Source organism: Habropoda laboriosa, unplaced genomic scaffold, assembly GCF_001263275.1.
Source record: "Habropoda laboriosa isolate 0110345459 unplaced genomic scaffold, ASM126327v1 scaffold203, whole genome shotgun sequence".
Taxonomy (NCBI): domain Eukaryota; kingdom Metazoa; phylum Arthropoda; class Insecta; order Hymenoptera; family Apidae; genus Habropoda; species Habropoda laboriosa.
The window spans coordinates 178,664-190,481 of record NW_017100358.1 but is presented as its reverse complement, the minus strand read 5'-3'; the positions used below and the strand labels follow the sequence as shown (position 1 = coordinate 190,481).

Here is an 11,818-nt window from a genome sequence, read left to right as displayed (position 1 = left end):
CCGCATACGTTGCGTCGGTGGCAGCGAACCTAGCGTTCTGACCTTCCACTTTACGTACAAGCGGATCTAATACACCAAACGTCTCAAAAATGAAATTATCTATATTTGCGACGAAAGCACAATTCGACTAAATTTCCCAAACGCCTGTAATCGCTAAATGTCAACGAAAACCATGTCAACGGTTCCATTTCCAACTTTCTCCCACTCTCAAAAGTTCCATTTCTAAAAAAATACAACAAAGCATCACAGAAACGTTCTCCACGAGCTGCGAAACAACGTTGCTCCACATAGAATCTGTTCGCGTGCGTTCAGGTTGGTAATCCTTGGCAGCTGGTCAGAGGTTTTAGCGATAAATCGATGGCCAAGGTGGAAGAAGCACGTCAGGATGTCACGTCGTGCCTCCACGTAGCCAAGCTGTACTCACGGCGAGCAAGGATCACGATTTGATAGGTGACGGTGTAATATTCATAAGCGAGCGTCGTTGGACAGTAGGCGCAGGCGTTGCCGTCGACGGTGTCCTCTAGCTTGTCCGACGGTTCACGCGGAAGACAACTGTTTGCTCGTTGATACGGCACCGACTCGGTTCTCCACAGCCATGTCCACCGCTGCTGTTGCCGCGAGCATGTTGCTCATTGCCACGTTCCTTGGACGTTCCCTCTGTCAAACGCCCATGAACATGCGTAAGTCTCTTTATCTTCGCTCATTTTCACCACAACTTTCCCATTTTTCGAATTTGCCTGTCGTCGTGCAATTAAGATCTACCGCTTTTGCGTGTATCTTTCTGTAATAGCACAGTGCTCGGTTCAAAGTTACTCTCACGCTTTGTAACGTAATATGTTGTATAGCAAAGTTGTGAAAAGTAATAGAATAGGATTTTTATAGTGCAATGTAGCAAGTTATATGTCGAGCAAAGGAACAAATGCAAACTTGTTCAGGTGGTGTTGCTGTAGTACCAAAAGGTGTAGTCTTGTAACAAGTTATGGAAACATGTTGTGCAAAGTAATTTGTTTTATAACACTGTTTTGTAGTGTAGACGTATTTTATAGAAGTTGATGAGGGCTGAGGTACCATTTTTTAAAGAGTACCTTCGCAGTCATTCCTTATTTTAAAATTGATAAGATCGATAGTAGATACTTTGGAACATTTTTATGATTTAAAGACACTTTGTACAAGATTACAAAACAATTTGCTTCGTAACACTGTTTCACAGTGCAGACACGATTTTACAAGTTAACAAGGTCTAAAGTACCACATTTCAAAGGATACCTTTGCAGCCATTCTCCATTTCAAAATTGGCAAAATTTCCTCTTTTTCTGTAATTTCATCGCGTAGATAATTATCGCGAAATATTTTCCAGCATACGATATCAGTATCAAGAAAGATTAGTGAAAGTAAAATGCATCGATTGTATCGGTGAAACATTGATTGGGCGGCATGAAACTTTGATTCGTTCCCGATACAACGATACGAAAACTTGCCGTATACCGTTGCTGAATTATTCACGCGTTAATCGCCCGGCTAAAACCTTCCTTATCTTCCTGAGACCACCGGGACGAAATATCCCAACCTTGACATAGAAAACTGGACGAAACGGGCGAGTGTATCGGCGACGATCGGTGGAAAAATGGAAAAAAGAGAACGATGGAGAGAACGCGATAATCGCTCGATTATTCCTCGAGATAGACACGGACTTATTACGCTTCATTGCGGTTTAATGGCGAGAGAGGGAAATGGAAAAGCTGTCCTATTCAGCTACCAGTAATTTCTTCCCTTCGTTGGAAATAATGACTTACACGTTTAGATAATTACTGCACGATTAGATCGGAATATTCGATAATGAATATCAATCGCGATAGAAGGTCGCGTGTGTTGATAAAAATTCACTTCTGTGAATCCCACGTGAGAAGCAACGTGGAAAAATGTATCGAAAACGCTATCCGTGGAATCTAATTGCAAATTGTTTCGATGTTTTATGAAGAATATTTGTTTTTTTTTTTTTTTTAAGAATGTCATTTATCTATGTTGTTTCTATTGTTTGGTGCAGTGATAGTGATAGAGGAGCCAGACACGACGATTTTGAGCATCCTGAACGACGCTGCGCCACAAGCGGAGAAGAATTTCGGCAACGGCGTCATCACCGTGCATATTTCCACTGTGCAAGTCGATCGGTCCAACGTGGACAGCAGTTTCGAGAAAGGTTAAGAAGCTGAAAGTGTCGTGGAAACTTGCGCAGCTTTCACGACTCCGAGGTTCCTATCGATAGCGATCCTGAAACATACGATTTTTAAATAAAACGAACAATTAATGAAAATTTTAAATTTCGATGAAAGTGTATTCAACGTTGAAATGAAATTGGTTATCTCTATGTTGGTTTGTGAAAAATGTCAGGAATTTTATTTGGCAAACGAGGATCGATTGAAAAGGGTTGAAAAATAGATTTTCTCAGGTTTAGAAATGTTGGTTAATTTTAATTTGAAGCTGTCGATAGTAGCTCTATATGGTATTAAAAAGCTTCTCCGCCATGATCGCGCTCCGTTCTTATTCTCGTCTCGTTAAAATCAACTTGCAGTATGTGCTGCCTTATTTAAGGGAATCAGTATCATACTCGACATGACCTGGACCGGGTGGGATCGGCTAAGGAACCTGGCTGACGAGAACGGAATAATATACAAACGGGGCGATTGCAGTATAAATCCGTACGTTCAGGCGATCGACGATCTTTTGATGTTGAAAAACGCCACGGACGTGGGCCTGATCTTCGAAGATGAAAGGGGTACCTTGACATCGGCCTTCAATTTATACCAATCGTTCGCTATATTGTGGCAGATGTGGTGGAAAAGGATGTTTGTTTCTTACAGAGTTGAATCAGAGTCTCTACTATTTAATCGGGAACTCGATCATACGGCTGGTAGTGATCGACGATTTTACGGAGAAAACGGTGTCGAAGATCAGGAGCATGAGACCGTCGCCATCTTATTACGCGATCTACGCGGACACCGACAAGATGGAGGATCTCTTCAGAACGGTGAATACTTCCGGAGATTTTTCGGAGGTCTTTCAGAGATTTTTTAGAGATCTTTGAGAGATTTTCAGAGATCTTTGAGAGCTCTTTGAGAGATCTTTGAGAGATTTTCAGAGATCTTTGAGAGCTCTTTGAGAGATCTTTGAGAGATCTTTGAGAGATCTTTGAGAGATTTTTTAGAGCTCTTTGAGAGGTCTTTGAGAGATTTTTCAGAGATTTTTAAAGATCATTGAGAGATTTTTAAGAAATCTTTGAGGGATCTTTGAGAGATCTTTGAGAGATTTTTGAGAGCTCTTCGAGAGCTCTTTGAGAGATTTTTATGGAACATTTGACTTATTTTACCCGAATAAAATTCTGCAGGCTGTACAAGGAGGCTTGGTAAAGAGAAATGGAATATGGAACCTAGTATTCACCGATAACAATTACAGAGACTTTAAGTTCATCAACGGAGACCAGCAGTTGAACGTTTCTGTCACTGTTTTTTCCATGAAGATGGACGTTTGTTGCAAATTAATTGGCGACCACACTTGCAATTGTCCTCCCGACGTTCAGGTAATTCAAAATTACTTCCAAATACTGTATCTTCGAAAATTATCGATTAAAATCTACTTTCTTCTTCCCATACACCTATAGATATTCCCACATTATTTTAAACGATTAATAGGACTCATAGTGAACCTAATGAGTGAATTACAAAAGTCTGGAATCAGCGTGGAACCAAAAACCGGTCGATGTTCTTCGTCAAACGCGAGTAAAGCCTCTAATCTTACATCAGAGGCGTTCAATAAGAACATATTAGCGGTAAATCATCCTAAAACTATACAATCACTTATAAAATCGATTAAAAATTGAAGATAAAGTATTATTCCAGAAATTAGGAGGTAACGACACGTTCGAATATTGGTCAGACAAGAGAATGATAACGTACAAGGCTGAAATCAAGTTAGAAGTTCTCGACAATGGAATTCTAGAGCCTCTAGCCACTTGGGCGAGGCGTAGTAAAATTAAAGAAGCTGAAGGGAAGAAGATAGAACCTGCCAGAAGATTCTTTCGAATTGGAACTGCTCCTGTAATAAACAAACTCGTTCATCTTAACACTATACCCTTCATTTTCTTGAAAATATCAATTAAAAAAATTAATTCATCGAAATTCGGATTAATTCAAGCGTTGAAATTGCTTTAGTCAGTGCCCTGGACTGTCCCAAAAGTGGATCCAGTAACCGGGCAAATAATGAAAGACGAAAACGGAAACGAAATGTGGGACGGTTACTGCGTCGACTTCATAAAGAAACTATCCGAAGAGATGCAGTTCGATTACGATCTCGTTGTGCCGCAAGATCATCAATTTGGGAAGAAATTACCGAATGGACAATGGGACGGATTGATCGGAGATCTTGCAAAAGGAGTAAGAATACTTTATTCCGAGACACTCGGTATATCGATCTCTAAGGCCCCTGAAAACCTGCAACCAGTTACACTTCCCTGCATACAACGCTGTTTTCGTAAAATTTCTCGCACAAATCATCTTTTTAATATCGCTCTTTTTTAAACTAGATTCTTTGGCAAAAATTCTTTTATCTAAAAAAAAAACATTTATTTCATAGGAAACTGATATTGTAGTGGCATCGTTAACGATGACCTCCGAACGCGAAGAAGTGATCGACTTTGTCGCGCCTTATTTCGAACAATCTGGCATACTTATCGGTAAAAAGAAATTTATTTGTGCAATTATTTTCTTTCCAATTTATGATACATAGAGAGACAAATAAATTGGAAAGAGAGTTTATTTATGCAATTATTTTCTTTTCTTATTGTATCTATGATACGATAATTTACGTTGTTAAGTATGGTTATAATTAATTTCTTTTACAAGTGATAAGGAAGCCGGTTCGAAAGCCATCACTCTTCAAATTCATGACAGTGCTGAAAGTGGAAGTATGGCTGAGCATCGTAGGAGCTTTAACTCTAACTGGCATCATGATTTGGATACTTGACAAGTATTCACCGTACAGCGCGAGAAACAATAAGCGTCTATATCCATACCCATGTCGGTGAGAATTACCTAATTTCTTTAACTTATTTATATCGAGACGTGTTGTAAATCACTCTTAACGATCCCTATATCTTATCCGCTACGTGCTTCTTGAGGAGTGAATCCATTATTACGTCAGAGGATGATCGTTAAATAGAATTACTCTCTTCTGTTTAGAGAATTCACGCTGAGAGAGAGCTTTTGGTTCGCGCTGACCTCCTTCACGCCTCAGGGTGGAGGAGAAGCTCCTAAAGCACTGTCGAGTAGAACTTTGGTAGCTGCTTATTGGTTGTTTGTTGTTCTAATGCTCGCTACGTTTACAGCCAACTTGGCTGCTTTCCTTACTGTGGAAAGAATGCAGGTTTTTAAACAAATTTTTTGTGAATGTATTAAAATAACGTTGAAAATTCTTTTGCAGAGAGAATTCAGAGGATTGAATTTGTACTTTGTTGTAGTCTCCTGTGCAATCTTTGGAGCAATTAGCGAGACAGTCGAGAATCAATTACACTGTACTGGCTAATTCCAGCGTGTTTCAGTACTTTCAGAATATGAAGAATGCAGAAGATAAATTGTACACGTGAGTTAATTTAAACAAGTGAAATAATTGATAGAATTTTTGTCTTAATACTGTTAATTTCACTTCTCCTTTCTACCAATCATTTTTGAATATTCAAACTGGAACATCTGAGAGTTCGATTTCTTTTCCGAGAACTGACTCTTCACCCTCTCATAATAAACACTTCTTCTTCGACTGACTTTCTCTAATTTATCTTCGCAGAGTTTGGAAAGAAATCACGTTAAACAGTACCAGCGATCAGGTACAGTATCGTGTCTGGGATTACCCGATCAAAGAACAATACGGCCACATTCTACAGGCGATTACACAGGTTGGATTGGTGAAAAGTTCCGAGGAAGGTTTTCGAAAGGTGTGACGATGAATCAGTGGCTCGTGTCAGGAAAATTGCTGACGACAAACTGTCGTTTTTTGCACATTGTTTCAGGTGATAGAAAGCGAGAACGTTGAATTCGCTTTCATCCACGACTCGTCGGAGATCAAGTATGAGGTAACGAGGAACTGCAACCTGACAGAAGTTGGCGAAGTCTTTGCTGAACAACCTTATGCAATTGCTGTGCAACAGGGTAGCCATCTGCAAGAGGAAATAAGCAGAAAGTAAGTACATACATTGGAAATTTCTTTTTAATTCATATCGAGGAATCTTTTCTTGCAGGATTTTAGACTTACAGAAGAACAGGTACTTCGAAACTTTAGCAGCTAAGTATTGGAATCAGACTCTGAAGGCACAATGTCTCAGTTCTGACGATAACGAGGGAATTACATTGGAGAGTTTAGGTGAGTCTTTGAGGAAGAACCGTCGCCATATTGGTCCCAGAATTTTCATCCGCTTTCAGTGTCCTCTTTGATTGTTACTTTATTTTTTTTATTCTGAAAATTAATGATATATCCAGCAATAAATAAAACATCAAATTGTAATTGTCAGTGTATTTTATACACTTTTCTATAATTTCTCAGGTGGAGTGTTTATCGCAACTCTTTTCGGACTAGCTCTAGCAATGATCACTCTAGCAGGAGAAGTTCTCTATTATCGTAAACGCAACGCAGAAAAAGACAAACAAAAAGACCAGAGTAAAGTGAGCAGTATCGACGACAAGAAGATGATGATGCAGAAAATAGCGTCGAAACTACAAATGAAACCTGCTCCAACAAATCTATTCTTCGAGAAATCGACGAATCCTCCTCGAGTCTCTCACATTTCCGTCTACCCTCGGAATTACCCCTTCAAAGAATGAAAAAAACGATCGAACAACCAGCTAAGAAGAATTCTACAAAAGAAAAGTTTGTAATAGACGATCTCTTTATCCTGTACAAACAAGAAAACACCATATTTTCGACGATACTTAAACGACATAATTCGAATAATAGGTTTAAGGAAAAAGATGTGAATGTAACGAGAGTGAAAATGAAGTTTCTAGCCGGTGTCTTTCACTCATTCGCAATATTCGTCGATTTTTCACGCCTCTATAGCCTAGCCCCGGAAATAATCACGAATCGATCGAGAAAATAACACGCCTTTTATTAAATAATTGCATTGTTACCGGAATGTGTCGTTTCACTTTCGTTACATATCGAAGCTCATGTACTTAGTTTACAATATAGCGACCTGTTAAATAAAGAGTCAAGAATATTTTTCACAATATTTTACTCGAAATCAATTTCTAACTCGAGATTGCTTCAATCGAGATCCTCCTCTAAGGTCATGCACGAGATACGTCGATTACGAGGAAAACGATCGGTGGTTTCTCGCAGTTAGATAAAAATTCCCGGGTGAGACTGTGCGCTGTTTCTTTTTTCCCTTCGATGAAGCCTCGAAAATCGCTGCGTGCTTATGGGTTATTGTCCGTCGCGAGGCTTTTTCGTCGATCGCGGTAACACGGAGTTGCATAAATGAAAGTGAGCAGTTAGCGATCGGTCGGCTGTGTCGATCCGATTCGTAACGTTCTATCGCAGTGACGGACTCTCAAACGCCGTTCGAGCTGGCTCCTCGAGTCAACTGTGAAATTTATATAATAGAAAAAATAGAAGAATATTAAAATGTTAATATTTCAATAGAAGTCTGAATTTCTTTGATGTTTTCATTTTTTCACAGCTAGGATAATCCGATCTTTCCCGGTAACTATCCCTTCGGTCGAGATAGAGGTTTGAAAATTAGTGTCAATTTTTTTCTTTTGATAAACTATTTAGTGGTTATTGCAAGACCAATTTAGTTTAAGAGTACGTTTGACCCCAGTATCCTATAGTAGTTGCTGAAAATTTAATTTTGAAACATTTGTCGTCACAAATAAAAATTGACAAAAATTTGTACACGTTCGCTGCTACTAAAAAATCGATAGATCGATCCAGAATACATTCTGAACCACATATGCTGCGTCTCTGGTAGCGAACGTATTAATTACTTTCTCTAATTAGAGGAAATCATGAATTTCAGTCTCTTTTCAGCAAGAAACAGCAATCGATGAATTCAATGTGTGTGGTATGGTTCTTTTTACTATTAACGAGGCAAAATTGATGGTTTTACCGGTGGCCACGGGCGAGCAAACAGCGTCCGGCACTGTTTTACGGTCGCTGATTCAAATCTTTCTGATCGAAGCGAACTGTTCGGTGACTCCAGGGGACAGCTTGAGTTTCGCGATAGGTTGACGGAGGTGGGGCGCGTCTTTTTGGATCACCAAGTCGATATAAAGGCTTTCCAAGCGGAGGCAAGATCATTTCATGGGAAAGTGATGTGGCTCGCCGGACCGGAACCGGAAACGGAATAAGTGTCCACTGAACGGCGATACTCGCACCATGCCATCCTACAAGCTTCGTTTCTCTCGCTCTAGCAAATTGTTCCTGGTAATGTTTCCATTCGTTCCATTTCTTCTTGCTACAATTCGATAAAATTCAGTTAATAAATATTCACATTTGTGTAGAAAGTGGTGAATGACTTTGAATTGCAATAGATACGAATATAATAAATTTAATAAACATTCAAATTTTAATAAAAAGTGTGATAAACGACTGAATTTCAATCGATACAAATTTAATAGATATTAAAACTATTATTATTTTCTTTTTCACAGACATGCTTAGCACTGACGATCTTCTGTACCTTCTCAAATGCCAAATTCTACGACGACCATTTCAAATCTCTCTCCCACGACCACTCATGGACTCGCATGGACCGTGACGTTCCTCTGGATTTCGCCTCTTCCGAACACTCGCCATCCTCCGCTCGTTTCTCCGAAAGGCAACACCCTGTATACGACTCCTCCGAGTCCTTCGACAAGCCTAAAGAATGGTACTCAACATCCTCCACCAAAAAACTCCCCATGGAGGACAAGAATTTCAAGAAAGTAATATCTCCGTTCTACACCATCACCGACAAAGACTCTCAGAAGTACAAGGACATGGTGATGAAGTCTGGCGTTCCTTTCTGCCAGGAGATCAAAACGAAACGATCCGAGAAAGACGCTAAAGACAGCTTGACCTGTTACAAATGTAAAAATCCGAAGAACGGAGCCACTTACGAACAATGCTCCTACGTTTCTCAACCGTTCACCGATTACAGCAACGTCGACGAGGCAATTACGAAGCCATCAGGCTTCAGAAACAGGAGATCCAATTCAGAAGACTCGTCTTCGAAGTACAGAAAATACGACAATCCATACAGATTCAACGAGAAGATCTTCTCAGACGCGACAGAGGACGTTCCGTCTGAATACAAGAACAAAAACGAGAAATGTGAGAAAGTAGTCAAAGATTCCATGGTATGCATGGTCTGTAGAGACATGAAAAGCAACGCCAAGTACGAGCAATGTTCGTACGTTCATCAACCAACTGAGAAGAAGTACGCATACACTAAGTCCAGCTCATTTAAGAATCCTGAGAAAGAAAAAGAGGAGGAAGAGGATACCAAGAGATCTGGTAGAGAATATTCAGAGAGCAAGCCAGTTAGAGAATATTCTCATCCTAGTAAGGAGGAGAATACAGAAAGAGATTCTCGCGAGGAGTCTAAGGATGCTTCTAGTAATTGCAAAAAGGTAGAAAAGGATTCGCAGATTTGTACAGTTTGCAAGGACCCCAAAACAGGTGGAAACTATGAGAAGTGCTCGTACACCTATCAGCCAGACGATAAAGTCTACAAGTATAGTAGATCCAAGAGCTTTGGTTACCCTAAAGGCTCTTCTTCCAAGGAAGACTCTAGTTACGAAGGAGATAAATCGCCAGAAAAATCTAAGAGCGAGCCTGATGACTACACCAAGGACTATACCATCCCCGAGAGCTACTACGAGAAGTATAAGTCTTCTCCATCCAGTTCTTACTTCAAGGACGAAGAACCCAGGTCCAGCTATAGTCGAGCAGCCTCTGAAGACTCTAAATCGGTGTCCGACGACGATGAATCCGTGTCAGACTACGAGAAATCCAAGTCACAGTCTCAGAGAATCGCTGAAAAGATTGAGCCAGGTAACTGCAAGGAGGTCCAGAAGGATTCGATGACTTGCAGAGTCTGTAAGGACCCGAAAACTGGAAGCAACTCTGAACAGTGTTCTTACAAGTACGAACCAAGTGACAAGAGCTACTCTTACAGCAAATCTAAGTCATTTGGAAGTCCCACTGACACTGAAGACAAGTCTTACGGAGAATCTGAAAAGAAAGAGACTAGAGAACCTGCTTACAAGAGCCATAGCTATGATTATTCTACTGAGAAGAGTCCTTACGTTACCGACAGCGACAACAGAAGAGAATTCTCAACTTCTGCTGACTCGAAAGCTGAGGTGAAAGAAGAATCGCCTAAGTCCACTCCGAAGAAGGTCGACGTGGACTTCTACGACGCTTTCAAGAAGAAAGCAGAGATCCAGAAGGTCCTGCAGGAGTTCCAGAAAGAAGATCGATCCAATTGTAAGAAAATGATGCGTGACAAGATGACCTGTTACCAATGTCTGGATGAAAAAGGCTTCCAGAAGGAGGAGTGTGCGTTTGTAACTTCTGAAGAACCTGCTGAAGATAAGATTGATTACAGAGAAGTGAAAGAGTATCAGGGAGAGCCTAGTAAAAAAGTTCCCAGGTCAGTTATCATCGAGGATCGTTTCGACGATTTTAGAAACCAAACGCGAAGAGCTCTGAGGAAGCTGAAGGATCCAAGGAAGTGGAACCTTACGAATACGTAGCTGAGACTAGACCTGTGTTTGACAAGATTCTTGGATTCACGCTTCCTGCGTACATGCTGAGCACTTCAGAGCACGAAGAGGAGTTCGATAAGATTGCATCTAGCAGAAGACTCTAAGGAAGATGTTTCTTTAAAAAGTCTTGGTAGATTTGACGATGCTTGGTTGCTTGTAGAACTCGTCGATTAGATAGAATTGGAGTTCCTAGAGGTAGCTAAATGTACTGGTGAAATGTATAAAATATCCTTTCTCTTTTCGTAAAGTTGTAAAGTTGTTTTAGTGTGTAAGAAGCATTGTTGTACGGTTTGTAATTAAAGTTCTTCCTGTTTGAAACATGGTGAAATTGATCTCCTTGGTCGTTCGCGTACAATTGCGTTACGGTTATGGTTGATCGAACGAGCGAGTTTAGAAATTTCACTTGCCACAATGGCTTTTTGCGAAATGTAGTTACGTTTTTTCAGGCATTGTACTCGTCGAGAGAAAAACAGTGGAAGATTTCTTGTTCGTGATACGAGAGTGGCACGCGTGTCACTTCTTTTCGTTGCGGTTGGGTAAGTGTGGATGAAGAAAGGCTGCCGTTTCGATAAGATGTAACACCTGTATCAGGAAACGTAGCTTTTTATTAATCAAGCGGCGGTATTTCCGTATTCTTCAATTTGTGTGGAAATTACTCTTCATCTACTTCATCTCTAGCTCAACTCAACATTCACAAATTTCATTCTCCACTTCCCCCAATTTCTATACATTCAAGTCTCTTCTTTTCACAAAAAAGAAAATTCCTCAAGATCTCCAAATTCCTCACGTTATTACAATAAAAACTGAACCCTGAAACGTCTAAAGCTCCAACCTTCCAAACTTCTCCATCAAACTCACTCCTCTTCCAATCCCTCCTCATCTTCATCTCCACTCTCAAACTTTACATTTCTTATCTAATAACAATTCAAACTCATCTTTCCAAATCAAACAAATTCCATTTGCAGTTGATCGTTCTGCCTCGCGAATGCAAGGAACACTGTTCGAGCGATCGCGCGCCGCGACGC

The 11,818-nt window shown here is 40.2% G+C and overlaps 2 protein-coding genes across 2 annotated transcripts; both read left to right on the top strand.

The window, feature by feature from the left end:
- Window positions 1-595: 595 nt before the first annotated feature.
- LOC108574686 (ionotropic receptor 25a) lies at window positions 596-6,863 on the top strand. The gene is made up of 16 exons (XM_017937311.1): window positions 596-680; window positions 2,045-2,197; window positions 2,570-2,773; window positions 2,859-3,025; window positions 3,383-3,574; window positions 3,656-3,823; window positions 3,894-4,091; window positions 4,206-4,427; window positions 4,627-4,726; window positions 4,896-5,073; window positions 5,232-5,415; window positions 5,510-5,631; window positions 5,833-5,980; window positions 6,056-6,225; window positions 6,284-6,405; window positions 6,586-6,863. The coding sequence occupies exons 1-16, from the start codon at window positions 596-598 to the stop codon at window positions 6,861-6,863; spliced, it is 2,691 nt and encodes an 896-aa protein (XP_017792800.1).
- A 1,555-nt stretch (window positions 6,864-8,418) lies between these two features.
- LOC108574659 (DNA ligase 1) lies at window positions 8,419-10,897 on the top strand. The gene is given in 3 exon segments (XM_017937282.1): window positions 8,419-8,466; window positions 8,694-10,710; window positions 10,713-10,897. Coding segments are annotated over 3 exon segments (2,250 nt in total).
- Window positions 10,898-11,818: the final 921 nt, after the last annotated feature.

What these genes read in the sequence shown, in the direction of transcription:
- LOC108574686 (XM_017937311.1), top strand. Translation starts at nt 596, where the DNA reads ATGTCCACCGCTGCTGTTGCCGCGAGCATGTTGCTCATTGCCACGTTC. An exon ending in GGACAGCAGTTTCGAGAAAG is followed by an intron (nt 2,198 to 2,569) that starts GTTAAGAAGCTG and finishes ATCAACTTGCAG; the next exon opens with TATGTGCTGCCTTATTTAAG. An exon ending in ATTGTCCTCCCGACGTTCAG is followed by an intron (nt 3,575 to 3,655) that starts GTAATTCAAAAT and finishes ATACACCTATAG; the next exon opens with ATATTCCCACATTATTTTAA.